The sequence below is a fragment of the Sciurus carolinensis genome, chromosome 2, assembly GCF_902686445.1.
Source record: "Sciurus carolinensis chromosome 2, mSciCar1.2, whole genome shotgun sequence".
Classification (NCBI taxonomy): Eukaryota; Metazoa; Chordata; class Mammalia; order Rodentia; family Sciuridae; genus Sciurus; species Sciurus carolinensis.
The window spans coordinates 67,562,237-67,577,858 of NC_062214.1; the positions used below are offsets into that span (position 1 = coordinate 67,562,237).

Below are 15,622 nucleotides of genomic sequence, written 5' to 3' on the forward strand. Positions count from 1 at the left end.
CCCACGGAACCCGATTCTCCCTCCTGATTCCCAAATACTCAAGCTGAGTGAGGCCAGCTAGGACACTGAGTCAATGGTTCATTTCCAAAAGGTAGTTTTCAACTGCAGGGCAAATCCATGCATCCTGCCATCTGTTTTGTCTTGGCAGCGCTGGTTATCAAACCCAAGGCCTTGCTCATGCTAGGCAAGCACTCTACCACTGAATTACATTCCCAGCCCCTGCATCCCACCGTCTGACATAAACCTTTGCACGTGGCTGTCACCTTCATGATTCCTAGTCTCCCTGGTTGCCACCCATGTGAACAAGCATTTCCTGGTTGGAGGCAGCTCCTTCTGGAAAAGGTAGGCGCTTTGTTGGTGAAGGGCAAAGAGGAAGCTTGGAGAAAGGAATTCTGAAGCACATTGTGGAAGGGATTAGTCAAGAAAAGACCAAAAGGGGAGAAAGGCCTGAGTAGCCCACGACCTCATAAAACCCAAGAGCTGGATGCATCTTCTTCCTTCAGGTTCTGGAAAGAAGTGACTTGGTAGATTTCTTGGAGACAGCATCTTAGGACAAGGGTTAGGCAAGCCCAGCAAGTTACCATCAAATGCAGTGGTATTTTGGTTGGTCCCTTGGCAGAAATCTTCTCCCACAGGCCCCTTCTCACATAGCGGACGGTCGTGCCAGCAATCTGGAACTCTCCGGGGAGCTCTATTTTCCAGTCACTGTTGATGGATCTCTTACTGGAGTCTTTGAGAGCTAGAAAGGAAATGGAACACTGAGGAATCAGCGGGGTTGGGAGGATCCAGCTGGCCTTTAAAGGAATCTGGGTGCACAGTAGGTCAGAGGTCTTCGCCTCCTTGAGGTAAGGAGGGAGGCCTGCACTGAGAGGCCCTGCACTTTTTGCACAATGAGAACAAGAGCCCTGCTCACAGAGCAGTATTCCAAGTCCAAAGGAGGGAGAACCCTGGGGGTTGATAATATGCAGATATAAAAAGGAAGGAAATTATCCATTCATTTTACTGTTACCTACCTGGGACATTTGTCTCAAATCCAACTCCAGTAGCTAGGGTTGGGGAGCGGGGGAGGATGGGGACAACCACAGCCCACTGTACTGTGCTAAACTGACTTGAGCAGACAGTTTTCTGCCTGATGAATTACTTCTATTTTAATGTGTTCAAGGCTACAACATGTGTTTTGCCGCTTCAGCCAAATTCATCCATTCATTTAAAAAAAATTAAAAATTAACATGTATTAATTAGTATGCATCATATGTACTAATGGGGTCTATTTTAATACATGCACACAGGAGGCATTGATCACATCTAGCCATCCTTGATACATCTGTCCCTCTTTCCCAATCTCTTGTAATCACCTGTTTACATTCACGTCGTTATTTTTTTTAAGCTTCCACATAAGAAAGAGAACATGAGTATTTGGTTTCTGTGTCTGGTTTATTTCACTTAGCGTAATGTCCTGTGGTTCAGCCACTTTGTTGCTAATGACAGTGAAGAAATGGACAAATGATCTGAATAGATACTTCTTCAGGAAATGTAAGTGGCCAAAAATATATGAAAAAAAATGCTCAAAAATCATTAGTCACCAGGGAAATTCAGCTAAAAACTACAACAAGATATCATTCTGTACTGAAAAAAAACCCACAAAATCAAAAACCCCAAAAAACAAAACAAAACAAAAATAACAAATGCTGGTAAAGCTGTGGAGAAAAAGGATCTTTCACACACTGTTGGTGGGAATGTAACTTATTCAGCAGTGATGTTTTGAAAACTCAGTTTCCTCAAAAAACTAAAAGCAGACCTACCGTAGGCTATCCCAATCCTGGGCATAAATCCAAAGGAAAGAAGGTCAGTATATAGAAGATACCTGCATACCCATGTTTACTGAAGCACCCTTCACAAAAACTAAGATACTGAATCCACGTAGGCACCAATCAATGAATTAATGCATAATGAAAATGTGGTTCATATTCACCATGGCATAATATTCAGATACAAAAAGGAAGGAAATCATCCATTCATTTTACTGTTACCTACCTGGGACTTTTGAAGGAGAGTAGCCTAACAACTCCAATACCTCTTAAGGATCTGATAACCCCACCCTGATGAAGGGGACATTCCTTCAGGAATCAATTGTTATTCTAGTAAATATTTATGCTTGGCAACGCCAGCTGCTCCCAGCGAGGGCTGGGGCTGAGCTTGGTGGGAGGGGCTGCTCTGGTCTTGGCTCCCTGAGCTTCTGTTCCCACATTTGCTAATTCACAACTCTGCTCAGTACAAAATGTATGGGAACAGACAGGGAATCCACATGCTGCCAAGCAGTCACAGGTGCAAATTTGGTTTTCCTTTATCTTCTCATGGAGCTTTGAAATCCATATCATCATGGGGAGAGCACTCTGTGGTGAAATTCTATTTGTTTGTTGTTATTTAGGAAAAGTACCCTGCAACTGACTAGAACCTACTCTGGGGCATTTAGAAGGCAGCAAATGATGGGAGGTGCCAGCAAGTCTTGGCATCACTTCCGACAATGAAAATCTTGGGACACCCTGTCCCAAGCCCACTCTCTCCACATGTGTGGCTAGCATCCCAGACACTCCAAACTTCTCCAATCACTTTGGTCACTGAGTCACTACTCAGTCTACGAACAATGAATTCAGATTCCATCCCATTCACTACTGTCTGCTCACCAAGAACAAAAATCAAATGTCCATGTGGAATGCCAATTTTGGATAATGAGAGTTGAAATCAAAAAGGTTTTCCATTGATGCTGAATTCATCAGTCCCAGGTTGGATTAGACCCCTGAGGTTTAGGTCCTGCTTAGACCACAGGCAGTTGAGGGATGCTGGGTAGGCACTGGCCTCGATTCCCTTGGTTCCAGGATGTTATGGTCCTGGTGCTAGTCCTGGCAAACAGAGGAGATGCAAGTTCAGGACTCTTTGATTACAGGAGGTGTCAAGGGGAAGGGGCAGGGCTGCATCCCAGCAGAGAGACTTCCAGTGGGTTCCATATCCAGAGTGGCTGTGTATAGTGAGTGGCTGAGGGTTATGGGACTCCAGAGAAGGCTTAGGAAAGAGAATTCTATACCACTTGGAATTGAATCTGTTTCCCTTCAAGAAATTCTACCTTCAATTGAAATTTTCTGGTCACTAAAAGGAGATGAAAATATTGGGGACACTCAAAACTTTTTTTTTCAACATCACCACCTGCCAACCACTATTTAAGGAGTACATCTCCTGGTTTAACTCTTTAATATACTATTACCTATTTAATCTTCCCAATAAATTTAGATTATTTTCCTCACTTCATAGATGAAGAAATGGATGCACAGAGAGGTTAAATAAATTGACAAAAGACGCACAGCTATAAAGTTACAGAGATCAGAACCTAACAGGCCATGCCTAAAACTCTAATTGTCCTGGCAACTTTTAATTCTCATATGGTTTAAGTCAGAGCATTAGTCCAGATAGTGTGACAAATGCTGAAATGTAAGAACGTAAGACCTATTCTCAAAGAGAACAAATACTAGGCCCTAATTGCTACAGGGTATCATATTGTCTTTACCCTTATAAAAATAACTAATCTCATGGATCTCCAAAGCTTCCAGTGGGCTCATCGCCAAAAACATTTTGGTTATGTGAACTCATGGCGAATCCAGGTGAAGTCTGTGGGGGTGTTCATTGTCCTTTCAACTTCTCTGTAGGTTTGGGAAGTGGTTTCTTGCATATGCATGTATATATTTGATTTGAAGGTTGGTACAGGCTGGTGGGAAACAGACAGAAAGCATAAAGGGACACAGCCCTCTAAGAAACATTCAGAAAGAACAAGCTGGGGATGCAAGCGTCACAGCAGTGGCAACCCCCTGCCAGTCCCTCATCCAATTCTGAGGGTTTCTGGTGGGTGCTGAAGACAAACAGCTCCTGCTTTCAGGGAGCTAACAGTTCAGAAGGGAGGAAGAAAACAGGTAAATGTAATTTCATATGCCCTATAACAGAAGCACATCCAAGGTCAGAAGCGCATGGTGGAGGGGTGGGGAGAGAAGGGATCTGGAAGGCTTCCTGGAGGAATCACCTTTTGCACTGAGCTTGTCAGACCAGAAAGCAGAGGAGGCACCAGGGAGTGTGTGGCCGGCCTGAGGAGGGGGCCTTGCTCCTGATACTCAGAGACCACCGAGGGTTTCCCCAAGATCGGCTCCTGCTACAGGGGGGATCCAGAGGAGAAGCAAGTGCAAGGGAAAAGGATGTCTCTCCAAAAGTCTGGCCAGGAACAGGAGGCAAGAGATGGAGAGCAGCTATACAGGAAGGGGGGACACTGCTGTGGCTGGAGCAGAGGACGCTGGAACACAGGAATCAGGCAGATGAGCAAATTATTTCTTTGAAGCTGTGTGCTGCTCACGATCATGCCTGGTCACCCCTAGGAACCCCTGTGCCAGAAGCTGGGGCAGCAGCTCTGCTCCCTGCCTGGGCCCACCCCATGAATCAGCTGACTCCAGCATCCATCAACTGTCACCCATATTCACTGACCAACACTGAACTTCCTGCCCTGGCCCAGCCTTGGGTTTAGAAGCCTGGCCTTGACCTGTTCCTGTTTTATGGCCATTTTAAGCACTGAGCATACTTGCTACCCAGCATCTGTTTCTCCCCTTTGAAGGGAAGCTCAGAGTTTCCCTCAGGAATATGTTTTCTCTCTAGTCATGTGAGGCTCATTCTTAACTCCACCCCAGCTCCAAGCATGGGTCACCACCTGGCATTTGTCAGCAGGACTTCTGTGCACATGGATAGAAGTGGCTTTCTTTCCACGGGTTACCTAAAGACTTGATATAAATCTGGATCTGCCAGTGCATGGGAAGAGGCCCCCAGAGAGGATGGGGTACCAGGATGGAGACTGTTTCCTGGGACATTACTTTAAGTTCCTGGATCCAGCAGTACCTGAAGCTAATGCTCAGCAACTGAGAACTGAGTTTGGCTTTCACATGTGCCTTTTGGAGGTTGTTTTAAAAAAATACTAACCTTGATGGCAGCAGAACAGGTGGAGAAAGAAAAATCACTGTAATGAATTCCTAGAAATCACCCTCTTATCAACCTAAGCTTCATACTCCTTGAGATACAGAAGGCCTGGCACACTCTCATCATACCGTAAACTCTCCTCTGGGTCTCTGCTCCTGTCCTGGCAGTGTACTCCTGACAAAGTAGCTCTTTCCTGCTAGTTTTGTGAGCCATGACCCTTTTGGTAAAGTGCTTTAATGTGACTTATAAACTCAAAACTACCCCACTTCAGGCCAAAAGTCAAACATCTGGGAGGTCAAGAGTGGGAAGGGCTGGAAAAGGGTAGGAGGGGGCACACCTGGAGACAATTAGAAAACAATCCTTGGGACACTGCACAGAGGCATGAGGCTGGCTGGGGAAGCCCAGCTCCTGCCCTGAGAGGTGTGGCTGTGGGGGAGACAGGGCAGCAGCAGCTACAAGGGGAGCAGATAGAGGTGGAGCCAGCACAGGCCTGTGCTTCAGCCCTCTGAGCACAGAGCAGGTCCTACCTGCCCAAAGCGGGTGGGTAGAGAAGACATTTCAAGAGGTGGTCTGCAGAGGCTAAGAGAAGCCATGAGTCTCTGGGAGGAGTCTGGGAATTGAGGAGTGTGACATGAAGGAGTCAGCCTATGGCGAATGGTCTACACTGGGGAAGGTCAGCCACTGATGGGGAGCAGGTGAAATCTGGCTGTCTGGGGAAAACAGCACCATGAAAGCACATGCTGCTCCCAGAGGCGTAGATATCCTCACTCTGGAGTTCAGGTTATTCACCTGCCGTTGGTGAAGAGGAAACTGGAAAGAGACTTTCACTGTTGGCTCTCACAAGCCACCTGGAGCTCTGAAGATGACTCTGTGCTTTGGAGGTGCTGATTGGCAGCTGCTGAGCTGGGGAAATCTCAACTCTTGCATTTTCTGAAAGAATGAATCTGTATACTCAAGGACTGCTAATGCAGCCTTAGATGCCACTTGGCCACACCTCCCAACAAAGAGCTGGCACCCTTCCCTGAGCACTGTTGCTGTTGACTTCTTCATTTCTCAGTGGAAGGAAAGTAGGCAGAGTCAAAAGTGGGAAGTTGACAGCTCCAAGAGATCTAGGGATCACTTCCAACCCTTTCTGTGGGAGTAACTTAGTCAGCAAGATGTAAAATTTGCAAGTTCCTGTGGTCCATACCGAAAAATCAGAACTTTTCACTAAAATCAAGAATTTGGTGCCTAACTTCAGACCGAAGGTGAGACTTCAGTCTGAGTCTGTTGGCGTGTCAAGATCATTTGCAACAGTTAACGAACAGGTTCAATGTGGAGTTCAATGGTACAATGACTTGGTGGGCTGACACCTCCTGTACCCTTGTATAGTAGCTGGGCTGTTCTCCTGCCTTCTGTGAGCTGCGCAGAGCAAGTTTGGTTGTGATTTCAAGGCACTTCTACTTGTGAGTCCCTTCCAAGGCCTTATGCATAAAGTGTCCTTTTGGTTGTTTTTCTTTTTTTTTTTTTGGTACCAGAGATTGAACCCATGAGTGCTTAACCACTAAGCCACATCCCTGTTTGTTTTTTTTTTTAAACTTTGAGACAGAGTCTCCTTAAGTTGCTTGGGGCCTCACTAAGTTGCTGAGGCTGGTTTTGAACTTGCAATCCTCCTGACTCAGCCTACAGGCATGAATCACTGCATCCAGCAACTACCCTTTTCTTAAAGAAGACCCTCTACCTTATATAAACCTCTCAAACCTTGGGCATCAATGGGTATAGCCAAGCCTCCTTTATCTGAAAGCACTTGTAATGCAATTAGTTTGATTTGCAATCAGAATTTGGGAATCCAGAAAAGTCTCAACAGGGATATTCAAGATGATTATAGATGCTTTGATATCACAGGTAAACAACAGACTTCAGAACAAAGGCAATTCCTCTAGCCACTTGATTTTATTTGTAAAGTCCAAAGTTCTGATTTGCTGGGGAGATTTCTCCTTGCTGCTTCTGCCTGGGCCAGAGGTTAGATATTTTAAACCACTGTCCAAAAATTAAGAGTGCCTGCTTTTGTGGATTTTGCTCAGAAGCCTCTCAATGGTTGCACAGAATTTCATGGGGCACCACAAGAGTGGATTCACACTTTCCCTTGAGACTGTGGGAGAACAAAATCCTCTAAATGGTCCAGAATGCAAGGTCAAGTGCTGAATGACAAGTCATTTGGGGACCCTTCTTCCTCTTGTGAACATTTTACATACCATTCCTGGACTTCCAGGCTCTACAGGGGATGATGATGAGTCATTCCAGGGAATAAGGGGGGGGGCATCCCCCATAGGGCACCCCTTCAGAGCTGGCTACAGGCAGATATGAGCACCCAACCTGCCCACATGACCTCCCTTGGCACCATGCTGTGAAGAAGCCAGGGTGGGTCTCTCCTGCGCCTCTCTCCCTCCTGAATTCAAATGGAAGACCTGACCCACAGTCAACCTACTTCTAATCCTGGCGTCCAGTCAGCTCCAGCTCCTTTTATTTCTACTCGGAGTTCTGCCAGCTCTGTTCCTAGCTATGGATACAAACTGCAGAGGCATTTCCTGTTCCAGGTGGTTTTGAGCAGAAAGCCAACCAGTGTGGGCTGAAGGTAGGTGGGGTAAAATTCTTCAGGAACTGCTCCCAGCAAATGTGAGAGTAATTCAAAGTTATATTGGGTCAACTTCCAAAGCACCCGGCCCCGAGTGGAAACAAGGATTGTTGGAACTAACTTTAGAAACATAACCACCATGGACCACCTTCGGGCTTGCTCTTGTTCATGTGCCAGGCCCTAGAATATTGGGATTATGATTTTTGGATAAGATAAGGAGGCCAAGGCTGACTCCAAGCTCCCACAGAGGTGTAGGGGTTCTGGGGAGCTAAAGTGTTCAGAGACACTTAAACCAAATCTCCTTGGGATTGAAATTGGCTTCTTTGAAGTGCACATGATGAAGTAGTAACTATGCACAGGTTTATCATGTATTTTTCAAGGAAAGCTCTTTTCCATCTGTCAATCTCTGGTCCTGACTGGACACCACTGAGCAATTCTGAGAGGCTTCATGGGTTGCAGTGAACTCAGATGAAGGGAGGGATTTGGACACACTACTAAGCCCCTTGGAGCTTCAGTTTGCAACTCTGCAGCAGCACATTTACTAGTATTAGGGATCAGGCCTCTAAGGCACAGTTTGGCTCAGTGACTGGGAGCCACTAATATGGGTGTCACTGTTCTTATTTGCATGTGTGGTCTGTAGGCTTCTGAAGTTAACAAGACAGCTAGCCATTCTGGGCAGCACCTACCCCTTGTTACTTTGTGACCCAAAGGTGAGTTCCAGTAAAAAATTCACTTTTACTCTAGGACCCTTCTGTTATTCTTATGTTGTCACGGAAAATCTTTTTCTTTTCTCCAGGCATCTGGGACTGGGGTCAGGCTGAGGAATGGTATTGGAAAATCTCAGAAGACAGGACTCATATGCAGGGATGCCTGCTGGTGCTTTATGGAAGAACCAACAGGATGACCTCAGAATTGGAGTAGCTCTTAGAATAACCAGATTATCGTTTCATGAATAAGGATAAAAGGTGACCTCAGCCTTCTGTGAAGGTCCAGTGTCCTTTGGGAGAAATGTCATTCCAGATAAAAATAGTACATTCCCAATGTACCAACAGGGAAGTATAACTTTTGTGGCTAATATAAGGTGAAGGGGCTTCTGATGCCAACACTGGTGAAGTTGACCCAATTTCTTTAGATGGGCAGAAGGAAAAGGACTGGGCTGTCCCTCAGAGGAAACTGCCCAAAGCAGCACAAGCCCCGTTTTAGATAGCACTTATAAGCATTGTTCTATTTGTAGAGTGACAGCCGGGACAGCTGGGGAGAAGCATGCCAGGCTTGGCTGGGACAGTGTCCATGCAGGAGAGATTGGGAAAGACTCCAGGGCTGTCAAAGACCAGCATGGATGTCCACTTGAGTGATGGCAAGGTCCTACCCTGGCAGCAGGAGAAGCAGTTGCCATCAACCTGCCAGCATATGGGATGGGGGGCAGCTGAGAAAGCTGCAGAGGAGCAGGGCTCCCTGGTACCCAGGAGAGACACACAGGAGGCTGGGGTGCAGTGAGTCCTCCTGCCTGTTCCTAAGGCAGGCGTTTGTGGAGTGTCTTAGTGCCTTAAGTATTTCTGAAGTCTTGCATGGCAGGATTGTGGTCTTCACTGTACACTGGCCTATAGGGGATTTGCTTTGTGTCTGCCTCATTAGATGCTGAGTCTCTCAAGTAGAGAAAGGTGTGGATCCTTTCTTGCAGTCTACAAAGGCAGGGAAGTGGACAAAGATGCATCTGTTTTCTGTCAGTGATAAAAATTGAAATAAAAGGATCTCATGGGTAATTGTAATTTAACCCAAAGAGTTTGAAACCACAGAAATCAAGTCTTTTTTTGTGTGTATGTGTGTGTTTTCTTTTTACATTTCAAACAGCATCTGGCAACACAGGTTGAGATTATAATATAAAGGGAGCTCTGAAGAAGGGACTCTGCAGAAGATCAGCTACCTCTAGTATGAAATTTAACCCAAGCCAGGAATGTGTAATTGGGGCTTGCAAATGGTGGCACATGGTGGTAGGATTTCTATCTCAGTGGACCAAGTGCAGGGGCAGCCTCTGAGTGCACTCCTTCCTGTGGCCTGTAATAAAGAACACTCACTATTCAACTCAAGGTTCCAATCACCCTGGTTCTTAAGTGCCAGGCTGACCTTTGCTGGGGTCAATGGCAAGGCTGGAGATTGAACCAAGGACACACTCTGGATGAGGAAAGCCTTCACTCAGTGATTCTTCTTAGGTTTTTAGACTTTAACCATGGTCCTACAGAAGGCAACGAAGGCCAGTTGGGAATGGAATCCAATTCTCTACAGACATGTAGGTATTTGTGCTTGAAGTCAATGGAGTTTGTGGTTGGGAATTTGGGGCACATAGAACTAAGTGAAAAGCAGTATTTTTCTGTTTATATTGAATTTATGGTTGTTGCTCTTTGCCCAGAACAGGAGACATACCCAGAGCCACTGATAGCCTACAAGCATTTCTTGTAAGTTGGGCGCTGGGCCCATGCTGCTTGGGCTAACATTGCATGGGGTTCTCCTGGGGTGACTTTTGAAAATAGAAACTACCCCAGTGCCTCATGGCTTCCTTTACTCTTCTGTCATTTTCCTTCCTGTTCAAAGTTACTGTTTCTAACTGATTCTGTCCCCTATGATCCAACTTGGGGGCATGGCCACACTTCAGTCAAATATGACAGGACTATATAGTCCATTCTGAGTACTCAGGTCATTACAATTAAAGTACAGGTGTAAAGCCAGGGTTGACCAGGAATCAAATTTAGCAGCCTAATCACCAAAATCAATTCTCAGAACATAAATTGTAAATCAAATCATTTTCATTTTACCCAGAAAACTGTGAGCAGGTTTATCTTCCACCACACGGATCCTCCGAGCTCCAGCAGGAATGACAACAGCTTCAATATAACCTGCGGCAATGAATGACAGACAGGTGAACCACATCTCCATGCTGGACCAGGTGCCTGCTGCTCAACATCCCCCAACTCAATCGATTCTATCACACCCCTTGTGGTGGATTCAGAGACTGCAGGTTGGCACCTCAGAAATCAACACAGATGACTCATGAGGAGTGCTCTCTCTTCTACAGCCAAACCTCTTGTCTACCCAGTTTGCAGAAAGTGCCAGTCATATGACATATGTTGAATTGAAACTCCCCTCCCTCAAATTTATATGTTTCAGTCCTCACTTCCAGTACCTGAAAGTGTGACCTCATTTGGGAACAAGACACTTGCAGATATATTCAGTTACAATGAGGTCAGGGTGTCTTTAATCCAAAGATTTTTTTTTTTTTTTAAAGGAAATTTGAACACAGCCATGCACACAGGAGAGCACCATGAGAACATGAAGGCAGAGACCAGCTGATGCTTCTTACAAGCCAGGAATGCAAAAGAGTGTCAGCAAACCACCAGGAGCTAGCAGAAAGGCCTGGAATGGATTCTTCCTTGCAGGCTCAGAAGGAATCAACCCTGCCAACACTGTGATCTCACATTCTCAGCCTCTGAAATGATGAGTCAACGAGTTTCTGTTGTTTATGCTACCTGGTTTATGGTACTTTGTTACAGCAGCCTGAGCAAACTAAAAGTCTGGAATCCCTCATGAATTGCACCTCCCTGGCACATGGGTGAGGAGTGACCTGGTCTCATTCATCTGTTAGAGGTTTCTTCACTCTACCGTAGTTTGAGTTTTCTCTGAATATCCAGGGGATGATAGCAGAAGCTAAGCAACTTGCCCTATCTATGACAAAACTATTGTCTTATGCTGTGAACTGTTTTCTGCTTCCATCATCTCCCGTCATTTCTGCAACTCTCACAGTGTAGACATTGGTCTGCTTTCTTGATTTTTTTTTCCAAGTAGAGTGGGAGCTGCTCATGTTCTGACCATGCATGGTGCCCAGAAGGGAGGTATCATGAGGATTCAGGGAGGAAATGACTGAGGCTGCCAGGGTGGAAGTCAGCAACTGGTTAGTGCCTCGTTAAACTCGGCAACTGAATCAATAAATGAGCTCAACATGACATTGAGATTCTCAAATGCAGGCTGCGAATTATTAAAACAAATTTTTTTTTCATTTGCTTCAGCAAATGAGATGAGGAGCTCAGATTAGATCATGAATCCTACCCCTGTGGTTCCCAAATGCAATCATCAGAATCAGCAGAAGAGTTTAGCCTCAACATAAAATTCTCAGCCCAGTTCTACAGAGATGATGGAAAAATCTAACCCAAGGGGTTTATTTATTTATTCATTTTCTCATACCGAAGTAGCTTTATTTTTATTATAAAAATAGTAAATGATAATTCAAACAACATGAGGCAGAAAATAAAAATCTACCTATACCACATCACACTAAGAAAATCATCCCTAAGTAATATTTTGGTATTTGATCAGATTTTTCAGCATCTATTGGTGCATGTAAATAAACACATATTGTTTTATGTGAATGGGGTATTATGTGTGCTTTTAAGACACCAGGAACAACTTTAAAATGCAGTCACGTGCTGTATAAACTTTTATGTAAAACTAAGCCAGTGCCAGTTTTACCAGGTCTTGAACTCAGGGGTGCTTTATCACTGAGCTACATTCTCAGTCCAATTTTTACTTATTTTTTGAGACAGGTCTCTCTAAGTTGTTGAGGCTGGCCTCAAACTTGTGATTCTCCTGCCTCAGTATCTCGAGTTGCTGGGAATAAAGGTGTGTGCCACCACTGCCAGCTAACTATCTTTTTGAAAGACACCAACCCACACTCAGTCTACGCGTGGCAAGTGTAATTACAGTACAACTGCTCTGAGGTCTTAGTAACATCTGGGAGAAACACAATATGATGATATCAGTAACGCACAAAAACACTGGGCTGGCTTCATTACCACAACAATTTAGATCAAGAGAGAATTTCCTTAACCTCACAAGCAACGTGGGTCACATTCTCTTGGTGAACCACCTTTTCAATAGAAAGTGTTCCCATGCTTGTTAAATGTTACTGATGAGAATGTACAACCTTGTTTTGCTTCTGACTAGAGCAGGAATGCTTATACTATTTTGCACTTGAATATAAAGTGGGTTTAAGGTTATTTATACGGGAACATGGAATGTATAACATCTCACATCTAACATGCATTGTGTATAATAAAATCATATTATGGAGGAATACATGTATTACCATAATAAAAGTTTTATTAGGAATGTAGGTTGCATTTTGTCATATGCTTTTTCTACTTCCAACGGCAAGATTATTTCATTTTTCTCTTGCTCTGTTAATAGTAAAATTCTATGTTCTAATTTTCTATTCAGCATATTTCCTAATAACAAAACAACTTCATAGTCCTAGAATAAACCTTACTGGACCATAATATGTTTTTAATATGCTTCTGAATCTTGTTTTTTAAAAACTAATATTATATTATTCTATTTAGAACTTTGGCAACAGCGTTTGTTTGGCAATTTTGTGTGTATGCTTTATTGAATTTAGTTTTAGAATTGATATTCACCATCCTGCTTGATTTAAAAAAAACTATTTAAAGTACTAGGACTTGAACACAGGAGTCCTTCACGCCTGAGCCACATCCCCAGTCATTTTTAGTGTTTTATTTTGAAACAGGATCTCACTAAGTTGCTTTGGTCTTGCCAAGTTGCCCAGGCTGGCCTTGAACTTGCAATCCTTCTGCCTTGGCCTCCTGAGTTGCTAGGAATACAGACATGCACCACCATGCCTTGTTTATTCTTGCTTAAATAAAAAGTGTTTCTTTGCTGCTTCTGTGATAGTGCATCTGCATTGATTTTCAATTTTATGCAAGGTCACAGTTGGTTATTAATTTTTTTAATCACTTATTTCAAACCAGTTTTAAACATAAAATTGAACAAAGTTATCTTTTATGATATACTAACTTCCTATTGTTTATGTACCCATTATTTGTAATTTTACATATTTGTATTCTCCTACCCTCTTTTGTTCACCAAATGAGCAAATAGCAGATAAGTATACTATTTAGTTTACTCCTTCATCCTCTGCCCCACTGATAGTTATTTTTTATTCTAATGTTTTCTGTAAGCCTTCATAGTTATACTTCTATTAAATGACTTATGAGTTGTAAGTGAAATTTTTTAGTTCTTGAATAGTAGAAGATGAGGAAATCAGCATAATACACTGCATTCCACTTTTTCACCCCATTTCAAATTTTATTACATCATCTCTACCTTATATTAGTGGATGGCATCTATCTTTTGCTTTCTAAGGCAACTGCCATAGTTGCTCTAGTCTTAGTTCTAAGGATGAATTTTAATGTTCATTATGTGTCCTTTTGTCAATTTCCCTGATAAATTCTTGCTTGTTCAAGTTTGTTCCCTTTGAGACGGGTTTGTAGGAATTATATTTTCTTAAATGTAATATATTAATATTCATTGTCACTTCAGTGTCAGTTTGGCTGGTATAAATTTGGGGGTCACATTTTCCCTGAGGCTTTTGCAGGAATTGCTTTCCTGAATGTGACTGTGGTGAATTCTGAGGACAATCTAATGCTTCTGCATTATTAGGTTACTTAAAATTTGGATGGGATGCTCAAAGGAGTCTTACTATGCAAATCTAATAACTTTTAGGTTATTCATAGTTTTATATCAACTTTTCCTGGGACACAAGGCAGTATTTAGAACAGTCACTCCTCAGCGTCTGCGAGGAAATGGTTTCAGGGCCTCTTTGAGGATACCAAAACCTGTGAACACTCAACCTGCCATAGAAAAGGGTGTGGTGTTTGTCATATAACCTATCCTTATCCTCCCATATATTTTAAATCATCTCTGGATGACTTATAGTATTTAAAATGATGTAAATGCTCTCTTGATAGTTGTTACTTTGTTTAAGAAATAGTGACAAAAAATGTCTGCTTGGCAAATGGATGAAATTGGAGAATATCATGCTAAGTGAGATAATCCAATCTCAAAAAACCAAAGGACGAAAGATCTCGCTGATAAGCGGATGAGGACATATAATGGGGGGTGGGAGGGGTTAGCATTAGGGTTAGGGTTAGGTTCAGGGTTAGGGTTAAGGAGGGTGGCAAGAATGGAGGAAGGAAGGACTGTATAGAGGGAAAAGAGGGGTGGGAGGGGTGGGGGGAAGGAAAAAAAAATAACAGAATGAATCAAACAACATTACCCTATGTAAATTTATGATTACACAAATGGTATGCCTTGACTCCATGTACAAACAGAGAAACAACATGTATCCCATTTGTTTACAATGAAAAAAAATGTCTGCTCATGTTTAAGACAGAAGCAATTTTTAAAAGAATATTTTCAATCCATACCTAGTTGAATGTACAGATGCAGAAACCATGGATAGGAAGGACTAAATACATAATTTTTTTCCTGATTTCTTTGATTTTCTTTTTTTTGTATGTGGGGGTGTGTATGTCAAATTCTACGTGTTTTCTGCCTTGTTTCTTCCTTATATTCTTTATTTTCTGGACTCTCCCTTCAATTCCATTGTGCTCTGCTTGCTTTTCCCAATCATGTCCTCTGTGCTATCCACTGTGTCCTGCAGTGTTGATTTTCTCTGAATTCACACAGACTTGGTTTCTGTGATAAATTCCTAAGCTTCTTCCACTTCTTTCCTCAGCTCTGCCAGGTCATATTTCATCTCCCTCTGCTACTCGATTGTATCCCTGTATCTTCCTTGAGATCTTGTATCTTCCTTATAAGTTCTTATTTTATTGAGGCTGTTATTTAATTGATTTTTAAAAAAAATTTATGCCAAACATTTGGTTACAATTTTCATCTTTTCATTGGTCACTTTTTGCTGGTCTATTTTAAATGTAATTTTTCCTTGTCCTTTTTATTCTCTTCCAATTGCAGTGTATTTATATAAATCCTGTGCTGGTTCTCCTTCAAAATTTATCACCAATTTTTAAGTGAGAAAAGTTCTAACTATACCTGCTACTTACAGTAAATAGTTTTGTGTGGTCAGGAACAGTGCTGGGGAATAACAGGGCTTTTTCCTGCTTTACAGTGAAGTTTGTTTGAATATAGTTTTATGTATATTAG

At 43.0% G+C, this 15,622-nt stretch overlaps 1 protein-coding gene across 2 annotated transcripts in view; it reads right to left on the minus strand.

The window, feature by feature from the left end:
• The window catches only part of Adamts17 (ADAM metallopeptidase with thrombospondin type 1 motif 17), a 346,209-nt gene that overhangs the window by 67,352 nt on the left and 263,235 nt on the right, over positions 1 to 15,622 (minus strand). For both annotated transcript variants that reach the window (XM_047540680.1, XM_047540679.1), the window contains 2 exons: positions 10,426 to 10,506; positions 582 to 739 (listed from right to left, as the gene is read on the minus strand). In XM_047540680.1, the coding sequence (XP_047396636.1) occupies positions 582 to 739; positions 10,426 to 10,506 (239 nt within the window). The remainder of the gene's footprint in view (positions 1 to 581; positions 740 to 10,425; positions 10,507 to 15,622) is intronic.